Source organism: Pleurodeles waltl, chromosome 3_1 (assembly GCF_031143425.1).
Source record: "Pleurodeles waltl isolate 20211129_DDA chromosome 3_1, aPleWal1.hap1.20221129, whole genome shotgun sequence".
Taxonomy (NCBI): domain Eukaryota; kingdom Metazoa; phylum Chordata; class Amphibia; order Caudata; family Salamandridae; genus Pleurodeles; species Pleurodeles waltl.
The window spans coordinates 934,350,125-934,371,867 of record NC_090440.1 but is presented as its reverse complement, the minus strand read 5'-3'; the positions used below and the strand labels follow the sequence as shown (position 1 = coordinate 934,371,867).

Below are 21,743 nucleotides of genomic sequence, written 5' to 3'. Positions count from 1 at the left end.
AAATTGGGGGATGAGAATCTTTGGTCCACTCCTTCAGAAGACATTGGGTTCCGAAAGTAACGCTAATGGGTTCCTACTGGAATGGTTTGACTTTAAGTCCCGCTAGGGTAGGTACCCTTACAGCTTCCTTTCTGGAACACAAAGAAGATTATAGTTTAGAAGGCTTCTTGGATGATATTGAGCCCTTTTTTGCTAACACACTTTATATCAAATTTCATATGGGGTCACTGCCAGTCCGCTCTGTTACAGCAAAATGATCGTAATGAATCAGATGGGTCTTGTCCCTTTTGTCGCCAGGTAAAGGAAACCGTTGAACATGTTGTATTCTTCTGAGAAAAGTCACTATTTGGCCAGAGGCCAGCTAAACATACACTATCAAAAATATATTGTTATGAGATTTCTCCCTGTAACCCTGCCCTCAAGGACTGAGACAGCTACATTCACTGTGCAGCCTGGTGTTTAATTTACAGCTCCAGTTCTACGCAAAACACCTCTCCCGCTTTCTCGGCGGATGGATATTCCAGCTACAATGCTCTTCAGGATCATCTTCCATTCAAAAAGTAAATAAATAGGTCATATGTTAATCAGTTAATTTAATTTGACGCTTGTAAATCATTTAATTGGTGTGCACTCACTTATGATTTCTTGTGCATTTGCTATTTATTCATATACGCTATATGAAGCACATAAATTGCGGTTGCATTTTTTTAGGACATTATTTTAATCAAATTAATGAAATTTTACTCACGTTCACTTTGTAGTGTTTCACTCAAACTAGACCTCTAAAAGCACTAGATAACAGTAAACAGTGTATTACAAGCACCTGATACACGCAACTTCAGCACTTTGAGGTGTCAGGTACAGCCCGGGTGGCTCTAGTGTACGGAAGTCTCGCCAGAACTGCTGTGCAGGGGAAGGAGTGCCGGAGGTGGCCTTAGAAAGCGACGTCGCGGGTGACGCAGGGGACAGGCTGCGACTCTTCAGCAGAAGTCTCCGCAGATGCGCAGTGCACGCGAAGCGACACGGCGGTGGTGCAGGGTACAGACCGGGTGGCTCTCTTCCGCCTAAGTTTACTCAACAACAGCTGTCTGGTTTGCATGGGTCGCAGTGGATTTCCAAGTGCCGCACTTCCGGATTTTGCTCACTGAGAAGAGCGGATGCGCCGCCGCCTAAGAAGTAGGTACATTTTATCCCAGGGACCACGGAATGGTATTCATGCTACGGGAAGCCGCGACCATGCTCCCCCAAACCGTGGTAGCCCCAGTGCAGTTGATGTGTTTGGCTTCCCACCCAGCATTGAGCAAGGATGTCTGTTGTCCGGCCCGTTCCTCTGCCGGAGTCTACCACGAGTACCAAGCTCGGCAAGACTCCGGTGATGTGAGAAAAATAAATTTTTAATATCGATTGTCTTGCCCGTTACTTAAATCTAACTGATGTATTTTTTAGAATGACACTGTACCATACCTTATGCAATTCATTAGCCAACTTTGTTTCAGGATATAATTTATGACACCTGTCTCACTTTTCCGAATCTTTATTAGTTAATAATAAACTGTCACATGTTGTTTATCATTTTTCACTTCTTTCAACAGATATAACCAAATTATTAACCCCACACATAATAATCAGATTCCACAATATACCCTTGTCCTGCCTTTACAACGCAGCTGTTTTTTTTTTTTTTTTTTAATTTCATTTTACCAGTCATTTCAAAGCTATGCAACAGTCAAGTCACTTCTGTGTCGTTCCATTGGCTTGGGATTCAAGAACTATTATGTCCTCTACTAAAAAAATACGCTGAAGACCGTGCTGTACTAAGTAATTTCTGCCCTAAATCACAACTCCCTCTACCTATATGCAAGAAAAACACGTTTTGACAACTGTCTTCATTTCTTGGGAATAATTTATGCTGATCTGATATTAATAGGAATACTGGTTCATGTCCTGCGAGCATAAACAGAAAGGGCTATTCTTCAGTTTCTTCCTTCTTGAAATGTATTGTATTCTGACGATATCCCGGCTCCTGATTTGAGTTTGAAGCCAGGATGTGACTAGTTTTTTTGCCAGGGAAATTGGGGTCTTATTGTTGGCGATGCAGCTCATTTTGAAGACCATCTGTGCTAGAAACGTGATCCTTTGTAGGTCTTTAACATGGCCGTGGTCGACATTCTTTAAGAGCTTCTTGAGCTATTCTGCTGCTTGTATGATTGCTAGGTAGGTTCACCTAGGCAGCGCATACGCTGTGTCTTCAAGACATGCTGTATCTATTCTGTGGGTTTACAGCCCACACATCACTCTTGGTTGAGTGTCCATTATAAATCCTTGCTTTTAAGTGGTTATTTGTTCTTATATGTCCCTCCTTTTAGTGTGTTGCTGCCACACACTGAGCATCGCAGTATTAATTGTAGCCTTTCTCCTCAGCATTTGTGTTTGTTTTTGCACACTATTTTTTTTTTATTGGGGGGGTTCTATTCTTGTTTAATGAAGATTCCCTTTTCGTTCTTTGCTATGTCGGTGAACTGTTAATTTGTTTGTCGTGTGTTGCTTATGTTTTCTGCAATACAGTAGTTCTTGTTTTCGCATTCAGACCAAAACCTGCTCAATCTATATATATATATATATGTGTGTGTGTGCTTTTTTTTTTTATTTTTTTGTTTTTTATGGAATTGTATTGACCTATGTTTTTGGGTTTGAGTCAGCGTCATTCTCTTCTGTGTCTGCAAATCTGAATCTTTAAATGTTCTCTTTTTTTTTTTTTTTTTTTTTGCTGTTGCCTCAGAGTGTCCCTTTAAGAGCTGCCCGCCCCTCGCACTGCATTTTGGTCCACTGCGAGCCTCTTCTGAGCCAGCCTGCTCTGTTCCATCGTACTCATACTATAGCCCCAGTGCTCTAAGCCGTCTGCCAAAATGCCGTCCAAAGCAGCACAGGAACAAGCTCAGCCACCTGCGCCATCTCCAAAATAAGCCGGTGAGTTCAGAACTTGTCCAGCTCCTAACAAGAATGCTTTCCCAAATAAGAATGCTGGGCTTGCCTCACTTGTTTTATTGAGCGACTCCTCACTGCCCAGCAGTTAAAAGGAGGTTTTGTTGCTGCAGAGGCTGACAGTAACAAAATATCCATTTATTTTATCTTAGTAAAATTCATTCTTCCAACCTTAACTGGAGTCCCTCACTTCTACCAAGTGACTAAGAGTGCTGTACAGAACTGCCTTCAGCCCTTCAAGTGAGGGAAAATGCCCAACTGTGATACTCCAAAAAAAAGCCACAAGGAAATGGTTATACTTTTGCTGGGAAGGCTTGTTCTGCTTCCAGCATGCTTCAGTTGTCAGTATCTGGCACCCTCCAGGTAACGTTCAGGGGAGCCGCCCTGATCACACACTGTCCGACCCCTTCCAATAGCAAAACAGGGTGAAGGTGTCAAGGATACGCTGACCCTGCCGTTTGTGGGCTGGCAGAACCACAATTTTACACTCATTCTTTTACACTGATGCTTGCTTTCCTGTGCTAACACACACTCACTCAGTCTCCTACACTCTTACTCTAATTTATACTCACATTCTTGTACTTGCTGCTAGACTCACTCTTCTCCTACTCACTCAGACACTTGTGCTCACTCTTACATTCATGCTCCCTCTCTTACACTTGCTGTCTCTGACACTCACTCTCCTTCACTCACTGGCAATGGTGAGACGGCGTGAGCACCCAGTTACCACCTTCTGGCCTCCTCCACTGTGCCTCTTTCACGCTGCCACATTGCAATAGCATCTCCCAAGAAATACCCGAGTCCAGAGGGGCATGGTGTGTTAGTTAACCAAAAAGAGCATTCCTCCCCTCACTGCCCTGCATTTCTTGCATCCAGCACTGCTGACATCTTTTTCCTCAGTCAGAGCTCGGCACGAGACCTTTAAAGAGCAGACATCTCACATAAAGCTGACGTGTTGTGACTCTGTCTCATTGTTCAAACACTGTCCTTACACTGCCGTCCTTGTCAGGTCTGATGGGCCCCAATGTTGGACCTGGAAGAGTATGTGTAGTAGTTGTTTTACATCATTAACAACCCAATTCAAAATCACATGCCTCAAGTACCGTAAACGTACTGCTTCTCGAGTGCATATCCACGGCTCTTTCGCAGATCCTCCTTGTTTTGCATTGTCATTGTTTATTTTAGTTTGTAACTAGTGATTGTGTTTACGCTCCTTGAAGCCTTTTTCTCGAGCGCATGTCCACGACTCATTTGCAGCCCCTCCTTTCCTTCATCACAAATTGAAGAGACGCCTTATGACTTCAGGGGAACTCGGTAAAAGGTCTTTGGTCCCAGCTACTCCTACAGGGTGTGCATTGTTCAGGAAATTTCTGCCCAAACTTCTTAAATGCCGGCTTCATTGCTGCCAGGAGCTGTAAATACACCGATTTTACTGCAGGTACAAAAACGGATGTCCTTGCGACGTGTCCCCCCCTGCCCTCTCCCCTTGCTTCAGTCTTTTGTGCACATAAATGCCCCACACCATTACTTTACCACTATCATTAAAACGCGACCACGGTCAGGTAAGTTTCTCTCACAGCATTGCAACCTTTTCCCCTGCACACAAAGACACAGCATGAGACCCGAAATTTCAGTCAATCAATCAGTGCTTGTAAAACGCAATTACTCACCCGTTAGGGTCTCGAGGTGCTGAGGGGGGAGGAAGAGTAGCGTATCCTGGTGAGATGGCTTTTGAAAAAGCCATGTCTTCAGTTCCTTGGTGAAGCTGCGGAGGGAGGTGGTTTGTCTGATGTGGAGAGGAAGAGCGTTCCAGGCGGGTGTCTTGAAAACAAATCTGTCAGTTCCAACTAGATCCTTCGGTCAGACCTTGCCTCTCAGTTACAGCTCCTGTGCATTATCTTAATGAGGACTTCCTACCTAGCAGGCAGGATCGGGCTGCTTCAAGGAATGGCGGAAGGTTGGAATGTCTGATGTTAATATAAAAATACCGTCATGACGTGCTGTTCACAACACCCCTGTGAGCATGTATCACGAAACGTGATTTTTTTTTTTTTTTTAGGTTAATGCCACAGAATTCCACACAATTCAATGCCACACAATTCTGCACCACGCAACATAATTACACTCCACATACTACCACTGAATGCCACATAATTCAACTCTACATAATTACACTGTACTCAATACCACATAAATACACCCCAGATAAATCAGTGCCAGATAGCAATAATCCACATAAATACAGTCCACACCATGTCATATAATTCCAATCAGCATAATTGCACTCAACGCCACAGCAGTTCCATGCCACACAATTCAATTCCACACATCACCACACAATTCCACACCAAACTAGATAATTCAAAACAATTTCACAGCACACCACGTACTTCTGATCTCACCTAAGAATTCCACATTGTGCCACAAATTTCAACAGCACATCATATAATTCCAGTTCCACTACATGTTACTCTACAATACCATTCCACATTTTTCTACAGTTTCGTTGTATTCACTAAGCCCCTTTTTGCCCGATTAGATATTACTTCCATAGCCTCTTAAAATGAGCCCTTGCCTCAACTTGTGAGGGATGTTTGCTGGGCCTTCTCTTCAGCGAAACTTGGAATGCCTTTACTTTGTCCTATTGAAAAAATCTCAAATCCTAATACTTTTAGCAAAGCGTTGAAAATCAAGATTTGAAAGAGCAGATTTCGTTGTCTTAAGTGTTGTCCTCGGTCATCTGTAGAGCTGCACACATAGGTGACGTGCTAGTTTTTCAAATACATTTTCAACTTTTGCTTAAAGACATATCAGAGGTTAAATCAGTCTTTTTTTTAATCTCTCTCTTAAGTGCCAGCTTCACACACCCACTGTTGAAAACTGTACATGGCTCATTTCTGTTATCTTACTTTATGTACACACCTTGCACGTTAGTTGAAAGCTTATCTTGAGCTTGCAAATATTTTTCTTAAACAACTGTTTTAAAAGCCATACATGTTCACATCCCTTCCATCCATCGCTACAGGTAACTTGTCAATTATTTTCCTGTTTGTGTAAGTTACGAATATACTTTTACTCGCCTGTCAGCCCAAAATGAGGCAATGTTTGCTGGGACGTTAGTAGCATTTCACTGATTTGTTTTAAGGATATATTTAGAGCTACGGTGTCCCTTCTGACTTGTGCCTTTCGTGGTCTTCATGACTGAGGCCTAATTTCTAATGGCTATTACCTCGTTTTATGGACGTTGGGATGATTCTTTCCTATTTTGCTTGCAAAACCAAAATTGGCCCCTCAGCAGTACGGAATCACCCAGGATGAAAACAGATTCTTTAAAATACGCTTCCCTTCCATAGGAGCATTAAAAATGCCATTTGCTGAGAGGGACAGAGTTTGCGGAGCAGCAGAAAAAAAGCTTATTGTACTCTGTGATTCCCCTTAAACTAAGCCGTTTCAATAATCATGCTGAAATTGACTGTTTAGTAATTTGATTTCGAAGTCTATTGATTAATTTCCAAGACTTAAAATTTATTCTATTTCAGTATTTTTAATTTGTTACTTTTTGTATTTTTTAGGGGAAATTTGGGCCACTTTTAGCGTTACTTCGTGGATAGGAATATATGTGTTTCGTTGAGAATTAGGATCCTAGGACAGTTATGCTACGTGTTGCTGGCTAAACAGAAACTGATAATACTGCTGTTCTGATGAACCTTGCTCATTTGCAGAACAGTTTACCATTTAAGCATAATAATACCTACAGCTGAAAACTACCTGTAGTGCTTTTCATAATGCTGAGTCTGTTTCTTTGTATTTATTGTTTTAGGTGGTAAAGTCTTAGGACCAAAGGATAATTCTAGCCACGATGCTCCTACCTGCTGCCTGATTGGTCGGCCTGCGTGTTAAGGCGAGGGAGTAACAGGTTCTTCTGATTTACGGTTCTCTAGTCTTCAGTTATCCATGAGAGCATGGCATGCAAATGCTATGAACTCGAAAAAAGAATTTTATCTGGAGACTTTTAAGATCCTCCTTTTGTCGAACAGTGTGAGGAAGTTGTCGATTAGCCCCCTGGACTTTAAGGAGATGCGTAAATGAAACATGATGGAAAGTACAAACGGGCCAGATCTGCATCTCCAGCAGCTTCCTCTTACCACTCAGACACTTCCCTTGAAGGAATCGCCCTTTTCCTACAAGGTATGAGCTTTTTGTGATCTGACGATTCATTTTCTAAATATAACATATTTTATTCTGCTCCCGGAGTGAAGCAGGATGGTATAACGTTTGTACCAAGCATTCTTTATAGCGCTCCCTCCATTCCTCTGTTTTTCACATTTACCCCTTCATTGCCACATCTGTCCCCCTCTCGCTTTCCTTGAACTCGTTCATCTGTCTCTCCCCTGCCAGCAACCTTTTCATCTTCTCCTGCTTCTTTTTCTTTTTTAACTATCCTTGCATCCCAGAGCCTGCTCCTGCTTTTATTCTCTGAAGTCTAACCTACAATGACTTATGCAGAGATTGTTGTTTTGTGTTACCAATGTTTTATGTTCACTTGTTTAAATTGGTTTTATGATGGGCTGTTTGTACAATGTTGTTTCTATTGTACAGTGCAGTAACACCTCCCTGATTGAGTTACACTTTATAACAAGCATTGGCAAATCCAATAGTTTCGCCTTTGAAAGGCGGTAGCCAACCTTTTAGCTTTGCCAGTGTTACCATTTCTAATTAGATTTAGCAAAAAGAAAAGAATAGGAAACTGCTTGTTGACTATAAAACACACCAGAAATCTGGCAGAATGACGATGTATTTTCTTACATGCATCATGATGTGGCCAAGGTAAATTTTGAAAAAAGGGGACAAATGCCTATATGAAGAAAGGAGACACCCTATAGCAAATGGTTGTTGCCGGGCCTGACCCAAAATTAGAAAATGAAATATAATATAAAAAAAAAGAGGGGCAGGTTGTAATGGAGAGCGAATGTGATGGGGAGAACAAGTAAACATTGTCAATGAGCGGCAGTGATGAAGGAGAAATGGCTCAACCGAGCAAGGAGGGCGACGGGAATCTACAGACCAGTTTGAGGATGGTAAGAGCACTGAGTGCAGGTATGTCAAAGGGGAAGCGACACACAGGGGTAAGAGGAAGAGAGCAAGGTCTCGGTCTCTCTCTTTCTCTCACTCTCTCTTTCTCTTCTCTACCTGCTCTCTCTCTCTCTTTCTCCTGAAAAGAAAAAAAAATTGGAGTGGAATGTTACAAGTCATGTAGTCAAAAGGTTTGTAAAGAAGCCGCACTTAATTGGAGGAGGAAACTGAAAAAAAAGAAGGAAAGCAGAAATGCTTGGAATAAGAAGCAAGCCAATAAGATTGACAAGTCAACCTACAATAATCCATGGGCTGATTAAAGCCCACAGTTAGTTTATTACCATACACAATATGTCTGTTGGCAACAGTCGGGTACAACTGAGGCAATAGTTAAAGTTACAAATAAATCAGGTATTACCTGTTACATTCATTATAAGGAACAACATCATATACCAAGGTCAGGGGACAATGCCTTCCCACAAATGACAGTTGCCGTTCTTACACATGCTGAAGTTGGGGAGAAAGTTACAGGGCGCTGCCTCATGTCCTGAACACCTTCATTGGAAAACCCTCAACAGATCCATACTACACCCAACAAACAGCCAGGGTGTCTAACAAACATTTTGTTCTGTGTCTGTGCTAATCAAGGTCACCATTTTAGGGTGTCAGGAGGGCTAAGAGGCCAAGTAACTGGTAAACTCTGTGCTACACAAAGAATTTAAATAAAATAATTGCTTCGCTTTCAAGCTGTGGCAATTTCTCATATATACTACTGTTCCTGCAACCTTACCCTCCTTGACTCTAACTTCTCCCTGGATGTGATGTCACTGAAACCATGCATCATGCCATCTGGCATGCTGATGTTGGTTCTTGTCCTTCCCTTCCCCCTGCCATTCTCCTCCCCACCAGCCCCAAAAAAGCCTTTAAAGATTAGGCAGGCCTGATTAGTTAATTGGAATTAACTGCACAAAACCAGCTGCATACCTTATTGTCAAAATAGTAACCTCTACTTGGATCAGAGTAGCATTTGGTTTTTGTGAGCAATCTTCGGGTAGAGAGGGTATCAACCAGAAAGGTCATTATCTTTACAGGATACTTAAACCTGCAGATTCCTCAACTCATAAATCGATAACTAAGCAGTATCCCATAAAGATTAGGTCTAATGAAGGAAACGGAAAGATTCTTCCACTGTGGCAGTTATGCAAACGATCCTACGATATTGACTAGCAGACAAGAAATGCATGTTAGAGATACAAGACTTGTGAGAGATACAAGACTTGTGATAGATTGGCAGTGCTTCAAACAGCAGCATCACTAAAACAAGGCAGAAGACTAATCAGAGGAAAACAATCCTTTGCATCCCTGGTCCCTAGCTAACAATCCAAACAGACAAATTCATAGAAGAAAATAGTAAAACACCTAAATAATAACTCCCAGTACTGGAGAGGCAATGTATTTCACTGATAATAATTTGGAGACGGCAGCAGTCAAGTGTGAAAAAGAAAGCCGCCCATAGGGAGAAAAAGAGCCATGCTGTATATCCCAACCACCTGATCTACAAAGACCAGAAAGGTACCTGCGTAAGGTAACAACCACCCATCATACAACAATGTCCCAGCCTTCCAAGGACTAACGGAACAGAAGCACTAACTGAATTAAAGACAAAAGAGAGTGAAAATGCTGGTATAAAAGAAAGCCGGAGTTGCAAAGAGAAACTATGCACTGGTAAGGAAATTAAGCAAGCTACTAGAAACTGATCTAACCAGGAAACACCCTTGTTACAAGAGAAAACACTACTGGTAGGCATAACTTGTAAAACCTGTGCAAAGCAACCAGTCACTCAGAGCAGTAGAAAGATGACCACTCCCTCTGTGGCACACCCACAAGGAGTCTCCTTTGGCCTGTATACATGCGTAAAGGAAGACACACAGATACTGAAATTGCTTAAATATTACCTGTGTAGAACGTGACTACCTAAGGCAGTAGCAGACAGCTGTTGTCAGGAGTGAAATTAGAACACAGTGGTACCAACTCAGAAACTGTCTGGTTGCTGTCATCCCCAAAATGCCAAACGCAGCCCGACCTCCTTTCCTGTCTGAAGTGAAGTGCAACAGCATACAAAAGCAAAGAAAGAAGAGGAGAACTAGCTGACATTTGCGCCCTGTCATTCACCAGCAGGAGCATCTCTTCTAACATAGAACAGGAATAGTGTAAGCAGTTAAGGTTCAAGGCATCATACCGCCAAAAGGTGAGGCAGATGTCATCCAGGGAAGCAAAGCCATTTGAGGTCACATACCTCCCAAGTTAAAAGGCAACCACCAATATCGAATGCAACATTATCAACCTAAGACTGCATCACAGGCTCAATAATATTCCCAGGAGAAAGAATCTATGCTGCCCCGTATAATGTCACAGCTGTCCAGGCTCTTTGCAGAGGGAAGGCAAGAGGGCAAATATTTTTTCCAAAGTCTGGATATTAGGAAGAAGCTAGGAATCGGGTAGGTGGCCTAGGCTGGACATGCAGCACATCATTGACTGAAATGGTACAGGCATGGTTCATGCTCCAGGTATAGCCAGACATAGGAGAATAAAGCAATCAGGGATGCGATCGAAGGACAGCATAGAACCATAGCAGGAATTGTCAAGCGAGCCTTGTGCCTCAGCAGTGAACAACGACCCAGTGCAGAAAACCACAAACCCTCCAAGTTCTGAAACAAGGACCACAAGGTTATTCATCAATACATTTACTACGTTACTTTTTACTAATTACTAGTTTAAAATATTGTCAAAAGAGTGACATCCTAGAAGAAGAATAAGTGGAAGGAAGAAGCTGAACTATTGTACCTTATGCCACTCCTCTGCAGGAACTAGGTCACTGTTCTCAAGAACGTTAGGAATGAAGTTTAGCTAAAGCAATTAAGTGAACACAAGGAGGGATACGCTACATTATTGCAGTTGCATTAGACAAGTGAAGGTCTGCAGAAGAGCTCCTGAACTTGTCAGGGACTACTCAAGATATAGGACTCTCCCCTTTGCCATCAGGGCATATATGAAGGTGTTCTACATGGTAAGCAGAATAGTATCTTCTATATGGCCAAGCGCTAGAATAAGCATCAGCCTGTCTGAGTAAAATAAGGAGGCTGCACAGAAAACAAGCTAGTGCCACATGCCCCTATCTGTCTCTCTGCAGGACCTGCTCAGCCCCTTGTTCCAAAAAGACAGAAGTCCTCAAAAGATAAGTCTGACAAGACCGCCTTGTCAGCCCTGGGGATACGAGAGGAAGCAAACCAAGCAGTATGGCATTAAGGGTGCAGAGGAACTCTTGAATCGTGCCACGTGTCTTGCCCAGTCCCAAGGAGTTGTTTAGTAGCTCTGGATTCATCACAAACCACCTCAGCGAAGTCTTGAGGAGGATTTCCTTAAGTAAGTTAGTTTTAACTTGAAGCCTGGGTAGCAGACAACTCAAGACCTCTGCAGCCTTGTAAAGTCTCATTAAGGGAAGAAATAGCTTCCAAAGCACAATGTGGTGCCCTTTCAAATCATCCTCAAACTCCGTCTCTCATCGACAGACATTGTGAAAGGAACAATAGATACCTCCATGCGACTTTGCCAAAGAGAAGGTGCAAAATGCTTCCTTGATGTTATCTACTGCCTCACACACCTTCCCCAGTGCCATAATGGAGTTAGAAAAGCCAGCAACATACCTGGGACTCTGGGGTGGAAATTGGTAGGCGCGTAGAGGCACAGCTATAACATCACCCCTAAAGGTCCAGTTGGCTTTGACCATAGGAACAGTCTGGACTGGGAAGTGTGGTCAAGGTCCTCAACCAGTGTTAGCCAGGACATCCTACTCAGACTGGTGGAAAGATGAACAAAACATCTGGCAGGGTGGAACACATTGAGAGCATAATGTAGCTATTCAAACCTGGCCGGGGTAGAGACCACTGGTAAGGGCATATGATGAGCTTAGAAGCTCCTTTTGCACCAGAAGGAGTCTGAGGTGGGCGGGACATAGCCTACAGAGGCTGGGTAAATGCAACCCTTTAGCAGGGCCACCACCATGTGCCGTAAAATCCAGTTTCCTATTGTAGGAAAGTGCCACTGGTTACCCCCTCCCCACTTTTTGCCTAGTGTTGATGCCAACTTTGATTAAAAGTTGGCTGGGACCCTGCTAACCAGGCCCCAGACCCAATGTTCTTTCCCTAAAACTGTACCTTTGTTTCCACAGTTGGCACAACCCTGTCACATAGTTAAGTCCTTTGTAAAAGGTACCTATGGTACCAAGGGCCCTGTGGCCAGTGAAGGTCTCTAAGGGCTGTAGCATATATTATACCACCCTCGGGGACCCCTCCCCAAGCACATACACACTGCCTTGGAGCTTGTGTGTGCTGGTGAGGAGAAAAAGACAAAGTTGACATGGCCTCCCTCTCAGGGTGCCACGCCCACAATTCACTGCCTGTGGCATAGGTAAGTCACCCCTCTAGCAGGCCTTACAGCCCTATGGTAGGGTGCACTATACCACAGGTGAGGGCATAGCTGCATGAGCAATATGCCCCTAGAGTGTCTAAGTCCATTCTTAGACATTGTAAGTACAGTGTAGCCATACTGGGTATATGGTCTGGGAGTCTGTCATTACGAACTCCACAGCTCCATAATGGCTTCACTGAATACTGGGAATTTGATATCAAACTTTTCAGCACAATAAACCCACACTGATGCCAATGTGGGAGTTATTGAAAAATGCACACAGAGGGCATCTTAGAGATGCCCCCTGTATGTTAACTGAACTGCTAGTGTAGGACTTACCGGTCTGTGCCAGCCTGCCACTTTGAGACAAGTTTCTGACAACATGGGGTGAGTGCCTTTGTGCACTCTGTGGCAGAAACAAAGCCTGTCCTGGTTGGAGGTGCTTCACATTTCCCCCCTACAGGAACTGTAACACCCGTGGCTTGAGCCTCAAAGGCTCAAGCCTCATATTACAGTGCCTCAGGGCAATCCAGCTTGTGGAGATGCCCGCCCCTGCTGAAACCCCAGCAGAGAAGAAGGAAGACAACGGCTTTGGCCCCAGCCCTACCAGCCTGTCTCCTGTCTCCTGCAAAAGACCAGCGACGCGTCCAGCTGGACCAGCGACCTCTGTCCAACTCCAGAGGACTTCCCTGCACCCAAGAGGACCAAGAACGCCTGAGGACAGCGGCTCTGTCGAAAGAAAACCTACAACCAAGGACACCCACCTCACTCTGGATACTTGAGTTGTGACCCCTGTGCACCGACGCTCAAGACCCATGTCCTGGTGGTCAACCCAGCAAGAGAGGGTCCCCAGGCTATTGCGAGCAAGTGCCTACCCTAGGATGACCTCTCCTCCCCTCCCCTCCACGACAACACCTGCAGAGGGAATCCCGAGGATCCCCCTGACGAGAAGCTCTGGACGAAGATAGCCGACGCCTAAAGACACACTGCAACCGTAGCCCTCAGGCCTTCGAGAACCCGGCCCCTGTTGGCACCCTGCCGCCCCTGTGCCGCTGAGGGTGTATGGTTGGTTGGTTGGTTGGTTGATGGTTGGTGCCTACTTGTGGCCCCTTCATTACTCTTCTAAACCCCCCTGGTCTGCCCTCTGAGCTGCGGGTACTTACCTGCAGACAGGCCTGATTCAGAGTACTCCCTGTCTCCATAGAAGCCCACGTTAAATTTGCTCAACTTTCCCTCATAGAGTTTCATTGGAAACCCAACACCCTGTTTGCACCCTGCACCCGGCCACCCCAGTGCCGCTGAGAGTGTGGGATTGGTGCCTACTTGGGGCCCCTCCAGTGCTCCTCTAATCCCCTCTGGTCTGCCCTCCAAGCCGCGCTTACTTACCTGCTGGTAGACTGAATTCCGAGTACCCCCTGTCTCCATAGGGCCCATGTTAAAATGACCCAACTTTGACCTCTGAACCTGGCCGGCCCCGTGTTGCTGGTGGTTGGTGTTTGGGGTTAACTTGAACCCCCAAGGGTGGACTACCTATAACACGGAGACTGGAACTGTAAGTTGTGTACTTACCTCTAAAACTGTAATTTATTTTCTTTCCCCTGAGAACTGTTCTGAAAATCCACTGGGTCCACTTTTAAAATAGATATTCTCTGTTTTCTCAAAAACTGTTTACTTGACTAAAGTGAAACAAAGTTACATTGATGCCTATGCTAAGTACTTATCTGCAACAGTATTTACTTCTGAACGGAGTCTTGTGGTTCTAGTAATAAAGTAACAAAAATAACATTTTCTACATAAAAACCTATTGGTCTGTAGTTGAAACATTGAGTGTGTGTTTCTTCTGTTGCTTGTGTGTGTACAACAGATGCTTAACACTACCCTCTGATAAGCCTAACTGCTCGACCACACTACCACAAAGAGAGCATTAGTATTATCTATTATTGCCTCTGTCAAACCTCTGGGGAACCCCTGGACTCTATGCACACTATACCTCATTTTCATATAGTATATACAGAGCCAGCATCCTACACTTCCCCTCCCACCTGCCCGGTCCTTGTTGCTTCTTCCCTCCCAGGCACCTGCCCAGTCCGTGTTGCTTGTTCCCCTCCTACGTACCAACCTGGTCCGTGTTGCTTCTTTGCCTCCCACCCGCCCGGTCCGTGGTGCTTCTTTGGTTCCGTGTTGCTTCTTCCCCTCCCACCTGCCGGGTCCATGTTGATACTTCGCCTCGCATGCACCTGCCTGGTCTGTGTTGCTTCTTCCCCTTCACGCCCCCCACAATCCGTGTTGCTTCTTCCCCTCCGACGCACCTGCCCGATCCGTGTTGCTTCTTCCCCTCCCATGTACCCGCCTGGTCCGTGTTGCTTCTTACGCTCCCTCCCACCCGCCCTGTCCATGTTGGTTCGTCCCCTCCCACCCGCCCTATCCGTGTTGCTACTTTACCTCCCACCCGCCCTGTCCATGTTGCTTCTTTATCTCCACCCTCCCCGTCCGTGTTCCTTCTTTCCCTATCTCCCACACGCCCTGTCCATGTTGCTTCTTTCCCAGCATCTCACCTGCCCGTTCCGTGTTGCTTCCTCTTCTCCTAACTGCCTGGTCCCTGTTGCTTCTCTTCCCCCCCTTCCCCCCCACCTGCTTGGTCTCTGTTGCTTCTTCCCCCTCCCACACCTGGTCTGTGATGCTTCTTCTCCGACGACCTCCTTGGTCCATGTTGCTTCTTCCTACCCCCCCCCCCTTGCCCTTGGTCTGTGTTGCTTCATCCTACCCTCCCCTTGCCCTTGGTCTGTGTTGCTTCTTCCCCTCTCTCCCCTGGCTGGTGTTGCTTCTTCCCCTCCCTCCTCCCTGTTCCGTGATGCTTCTTCCTCTCCCCCATCGCCCCTGGTCCATTTTGCTTCTTCCTCTCCCGCCTCCCTGTTCTGTGTTACTTCTTCCTCTCCCCCATTGCCCCTGGTCCATTTTGCTTATTCCCTTCTCTCCCCTCGGTTCATGTTGCTTCTTCCCTTCCCCCTGCCATTGGTCCATGTTGCTTCTTCCCCTCCCTCCCCGGTCCATGTTGCTTCTTCCTCTCCTACCTGCCCAGTCAGTGTTGCTTCTTCCCTTCCCTTCTGCCTGGTCCACGTTTGCTTCTTCCCATCCCATCTACCGGGTCCGTGTTGCCTTTTTCCCTCCCCTGCACCCGCCCAGTCCGTGTTGCTTGTACCCCCCACCTGTACCCGCCTGGTCCGTGTTGCTTCTTCCCCTCCCCTGTACCCGCCTAGTCTGTGTTGCTTATTCCCCTCCCACCTGCCTGGTCTGTGTTGCTTCTTCCTCCTCCCACCCCTGGTCTGTGCTGCTTCTTCACCTCCCTGTTCTGTGTTGCTTCTTCCTTTCCCCCATTGCCCCTGGTCCATTTTGCTTCTTCCCCTCTCTTCCCCCCGGTCCATGTTGCTTCTTCCCCTCCCCTCTGCCACTGGTCCATGTCGCTTCTTCCTATCCCATCCACCTGGTCCGTGTTACTACTTCCCATCCCACCTGCCCAGTCAGTGTTGCTTCTTCCCTTCCCTTCCGCCCGGTCCGTGTCGCTTCTTCCTATCCCATCCACCCGGTCTGTGTTGCTTCTTCCCCGCCCACCCACCCGCTCCGCGGTGCTTCTTCGCCGCCCGCTCCGCGGTGCTTCTTCCCCGCCCACCCACCCTGTCCGCGGGGCTTCTTCCCCGCCCACCCGCCCTGTCCGTGGTGCTTCTTCCCCGCCCACCCGCCCTGTCCGTGGTGCTTCTTCCCCGCCCACCCGCCCTGTCCGTGGTGCTTCTTCCCCCTCCCACCCGCCCTGTCCGTGGTGCTTCTTCCCCCTCCCACCCGCCCTGTCCGTGGTGCTTCTTCCCCCTCCCACCCGCCCTGTCCGTGGTGCTTCTTCCCCCTCCCACCCGCCCTGTCCGTGGTGCTTCTTCCCCCTCCCACCCGCCCTGTCCGTGGTGCTTCTTCCCCCTCCCACCCGCCCTGTCCGTGGTGCTTCTTCCCCCTCCCACCCGCCCTGTCCGCGTTGCTTCTTCCCCCTCCCACCCGCCCTGTCCGCGTTGCTTCTTCCCCCTCCCACCCGCCCTGTCCGCGTTGCTTCTTCCCCCTCCCACCCGCCCTGTCCGCGTTGCTTCTTCCCCCTCCCACCCGCCCTGTCCGCGTTGCTTCTTCCCCCTCCCACCCGCCCTGTCTGCGTTGCTTCTTCCCCCCTCCCACCCGCCCTGTCCGCGTTGCTTCTTCCCCCTCCCACCCGCCCTGTCCGCGTTGCTTCTTCCCCCTCCCACCCGCCCTGTCCGCGTTGCTTCTTCCCCCTCCCACCCGCCCTGTCCGTGTTGCTTCTTACCCCTCCCACCCACCCTGTCTTTGTTGCTTCTTCCCCTCCACCCGCCCAGTGCTTCTTCCCCTTCCACCCGCCCGGTCTGCATTGCTTCTTCCCCTCCCTCCCGCCCGGTCCGTGTTGCTTCTTCCTCTCCTGTAAGGAAATGCCTCCTTTGGCATGGTTACCCCTTAACATTTTGCCTTTGCTGATGCTAAGTTTTGATTGAAAGTTTTGCTGGGACCCTGCTAACCAGGCCACAGCACCAGTGTTCTTTCCCTAAACTGTACCTTTGCTTCCACAATTGGCACAGCCCTGGCACTCAGATAAGTCCCTTGTAACTGGTACACCTGGTACCAAGGGCCCTGATGCCAGGCAAGGTCTCTAAGGGCTGCAGCATGTCTTATGCCACCCTGGGGACCCCTCACTTAGCACATGCACACTGCCTCACAGCTTGTGTGTGCTGGTGGGGAGAAAATGACTAAGTCGACATGGCACTCCCCTCAGAGTGCCATGCCAAGCTCACACTGCCTGTGGCATAGGTAAGTCACCCCTTTAGCAGGCCATACAGCCCTAACGCAGGGTGCACTAAACCACAGGTGAGGGCATATGTGCATGAGCACTATGCCCCTACAGTGTCTAAGCAAAACCTTAGACATTGTAAGTGCAGGGTAGCCATAAGAGTATATGGTCTGGGAGTTTGTCAAACACGAGCTCCACAGTTCCATAATGGCTACACTGAAATCTGGGAAGTTTGGTATCAAACCTCTCAGCGCAATAAATTCACACTGATGCCAGTGTGCAATTTATTGTAACATACACCCATAGGACATCTTAGAGATGCCCCCTGAATACCAGTCTGACTTCTAGGGTAGGCTGATCAGTTTCTGCCAGCCTGCCACACACCAGACATCTTGCTGGCCACATGGGGAGATTGCCTTTGTCACTCTGTGGCCCGGAACAAAACCTGTACTGGGTGGAGGTGCTTCACACCTCCCCCTGCAGGAACTGTAACACCTGGCGGTGAGCCTCAAAGGCTCACCTCTTTTATTACAGCGCCCCAGGGCATCCCAGTTAGTGGAGATGCCCGCCCCTCTGGCCACTGCCCCCACTTTTGGCGGCATGGATGTAGGAGATAATGAGAAAAACAAGGAGGAGTCACCCACCAGTCAGGACAGCCCCTAAGGTGCCCTGCCTTTAGAAATCCTCCATCTTAGTTTTGGAGGATTCCCCCAATAGGATTAGGGATGTGCCCCCCTCCACACAGGGAGGAGGCACAAAGAGGGTGTAGCCACCCTCAAGGACAGTAGCCATTGGCTACTGCCCTCCAAGACCTAAATACACCCCTAAATTCAGTATTTAGGGGCACCCCAGATCCCAGGAAATCAGATTACTGCAACCTGAAGAAACAAGAAGGAGTGCTGACCTACAAGACTGCAGAGAAGGAGGAAGACGACAACTGCTTTCGCCCCAGCCCTACCGGCCTGTCTCCAACTTCGAAAACCTGTAACCAGCGACGCATCTGACAGGGACCAGCGACCTCTGAAGCCTCAGAGGACTGCCCTGGACTAGAGGACCAAGAAACTCCAGTGAGCAGCGGCCTTGCTCAAAACCAGCTACTTCTTTGCAACAAAGAAGCAACTTTCAAAGACTGCACGTTTCCCACCGGAAGCGTGAGACTTCGCACTCTGCACCCGACGCCCCCGGCTCGAGATCCAGTGAACAAACACCACAGGGAGGACTCCCCGGCGACTGCGAGCCTGTGAGTAGCCAGAGACGACCCCCCCTGAACCCCCACAGCGACGCCTGCAGAGAGAATCCAGAGGCTTCCCTGACCGCGGCTGCCTGTAACAAGATGCCCGACGCCTGGAACCAGCACTGCACCCGCTGCCCCTAGTACCTGAAGGAACCAAACCTCAGCGCAGGAGTGACCCCCAGGCAACCCTCTTCCTAGCCCATGTGGTGGCTGTCCCGAGAAGCTCCCCCTGTGCCTGCCTGCACCGCTAGAGGGACCCCTGGGTCCCTCCATTGAAACAATACAAAACCCGACGCCTGCTTTGCACACTGCACCTGGCCACCCCTGTGCCTCTGAAGGTGTGTTCTGTGTGCCTACTTGTGTTTTACTTACCTCCTAATCTAACCTTTACTTACCTCCCCCAGGAACTGTTGATTTTTGCACTGTGTCCACTTTGAAAATAGCTTATTGCCATTTTTACAAAGACTGTATATGATATTGCTTTTCTTCAAAGTTCCTAAAGTATCTAAGTGAAGTACCTTGCATTTAAAGTGTTTACTGCACATCTTGAACCTGTGGTTCTTCAAATAAACTAAGAAAATATATTTTTCTATATAAAAACCTATTGGCCTGGATTAAGTCTTTGAGTGTGTGTACAACAAATGCTTAACACTACCCTCTGATAAGCCTACTGCTCGACCAGACTACCACAAAATAGAGCATTAGAGTTATCTAATTTTGCCACTAGGAACCCTTGGACTCTGTGCACACTATTTCTTACTTTGAAATAGTATATACAGAGCCAACTTCCTACACCTCCCATATACCCACCCTTTCCGTGTTGCTTCTTGCCCTCCAACCCACCCGGTCTTGCTGCTTCTTGCCCTCCCACCTACCCGGTCTTTGTTGCTTCTTGTCCTCCCACCCACCCTGTCCGTGTTGCTCCTTACCCCCAACCCACCCGGTACGTGTTGTTTCTTGCCCTCCCACCTACCCGGTCTGTGTTGCTTCCTGTTCTCCCACCCACCCTGTCTGTGTTGCTCCTTACCCCCAACCCACCCGGTACGTGTTGCTTCTTGCCCTCCCATCCGCCCGGTATGTGTTGCTTCTTGCCCTCCCACCTACCCAGTCTGTGTTGCTTCATCCCCTCCCATCCGCCCGGTCTGTGTTGCTTCTTCCCCTCCCACCCACTCGGTCTGTGTTGCTTCTTCCCCCTCCCACCCACCCGGTCTGTTTTGCTTCTTCCCCCTCCCACCCACCCGGTCTGTGTTGCTTCTTCCCCCTCCCACCCACCTGGTCTCTGTTGCTTCGTCCCCTCCCACCCACCCACCCTGTTGCTTCGTCCCCTCCCACCCACCCACCCTGTTGCTTCGTCCCCTCCCACCCACCCACCCTGTTGCTTCGTCCCCTCCCACCCACCCACCCTGTTGCTTCGTCCCCTCCCACCCCCCACCCTGTTGCTTCGTCCCCTCCCACCCACGCACCCTGTTGCTTCGTCCCCATACCACCCACCCACCCTGTTGCTTCGTCCCCATACCACCCACCCACCCTGTTGCTTCGTCCCCATACCACCCACCCACCCTGTTGCTTCGTCCCCATACCACCCACCCACCCGGTTGCTTCGTCCCCTCCCACCCACCCACCCGGTTGCTTCGTCCCCTCCCCTCCCCTCCCACCCACCCGGTTGCTTTGTCCCCTCCCCTCCCACCCACCCGGTTGCTTTGTCCCCTCCCCTCCCACCCACCCGGTTGCTTTGTCCCCTCCCCTCCCACCCACCCGGTTGCTTTGTCCCCTCCCCTCCCACCCACCCGGTTGCTTTGTCCCCTCCCCTCCCACCCACCCGGTTGCTTTGTCCCCTCCCCTCCCACCCACCCGGTTGCTTTGTCCCCTCCCCTCCCACCCACCCGGTTGCTTCGTCCCCTCCCCTCCCACCCACCCGGTTGCTTCGTCCCCTCCCCTACCACCCACCCACCCGGTTGCTTCTTCCCCTCCCAGCCACCCGGTCTATGTTGCTTCATCCCCTCCCAGCCACCCGGTCTGTGTTGCTTCGTCCCCTCCCAGCCACCCGGTCTGTGTTGCTTCTCCTCCTCATCTTCACATCTGTGTTGCTTCTTCCCCTCCCCCCACAGTCCCTATTCCTTCTTCGCCTCTCATCTCTCATCCATGTTGCTTCTTCACATCTGTATTGCATCTTCCCAGCCAACCCTCCCAGTCTGTATTGCTTCTTCCCTGCCCACCCCGTCTCGATGCTTCTTCCTGGCCCACCTTCCCTATCAGTGTTGCTTCTTATCATCCGTCCCTCCCTCCACATCTGTGTTGCTTCTTCCCGGCACACCCTCCCAATTTGTGTTTCTTCTTCCCCACCCAAACTCCTTGTGTTGCTTTATCCATATCCATCCTGTCTGTGTAGCTTATTGAGTCTATGTAACTTATTCCACTTTCACCCCACCGTCTGCGTTTCTTATTCCGCTCCCACCAACTTCGTCTGTGTTGCCCCCCTCCATCGCCATAATAGTAAAGAAATGATATGACACGGCCAGCGCTTTCTGCTTCATATCTTTTTTTTTGGGGGGGGGGGGCGAGGTTTGTGCTGCTCTTTTGCCTCCCATTGTCCAGCCACACCTGATTGGCAAAGCCAGTATCTCTCCCATAGGCAAGGACTGTTGGCTTTGCCAGTGATTATTTTTGGAGAGCAAACATGAGCCAAGGTGATTGGAGAGTTCCCTTTTTTGGTGTCACCTCTGTTAATGCTCTAGTTGAGTTTGAAAAACAACACTGCTTGCACTTCAGCAATGGTCTGTAGGCATTGTAGCAAACGCAATCCAGCAACCCACAGAGTTGCTATTTTGGGGTGTGAAGTCCGAGTCAAATATTAGGCTTGAGTTGGTCATGTTCTGGACAGGGGTTGCAGTGGACTAATGGTAGCCTGGGCAGGTGAAAGTGAGCTGGTGGGGGTGGGCCTTGAGAAGGATTGAAACGGGCTGTTTAGCTTTACCTGACGCCAGAACTGCTTGGTGACGTGTCCTCGAGCTGTATTCCAGCTTCAGCACTAGACTTCCGCGTTTGCTACCTGGAACGTTTTGCGGATTGTTATCTTAGTTTATTTTCTTAGTCCTACCTAATATTTGTTCAGAGATGCCTGAAACGTTATATGTTTTCCATGAGCTCTTCTTGTGG

General features: G+C 48.3%; 1 protein-coding gene across 3 annotated transcripts in view; it reads left to right on the top strand.

Annotated features, from left to right (window-relative positions):
• The first annotated feature begins 910 nt into the window (after positions 1-910).
• The window catches only part of NIPAL3 (NIPA like domain containing 3), a 90,545-nt gene continuing 69,712 nt past the window's right edge, over positions 911-21,743 (top strand). Inside the window, exons 1-3 of one of the 3 annotated variants that reach the window (XM_069223942.1) lie at positions 912-1,176; positions 2,780-2,967; positions 6,803-7,170. In XM_069223942.1, the coding sequence (XP_069080043.1) occupies positions 7,075-7,170 (96 nt within the window). In that variant the 5' untranslated portion in view covers positions 912-1,176; positions 2,780-2,967; positions 6,803-7,074. Of the gene's footprint in view, positions 1,177-2,779; positions 2,968-6,802; positions 7,171-21,743 lie in introns of all 3 variants that reach the window. The other 2 variants (XM_069223943.1, XM_069223941.1) reach the window with 2 other exon arrangements.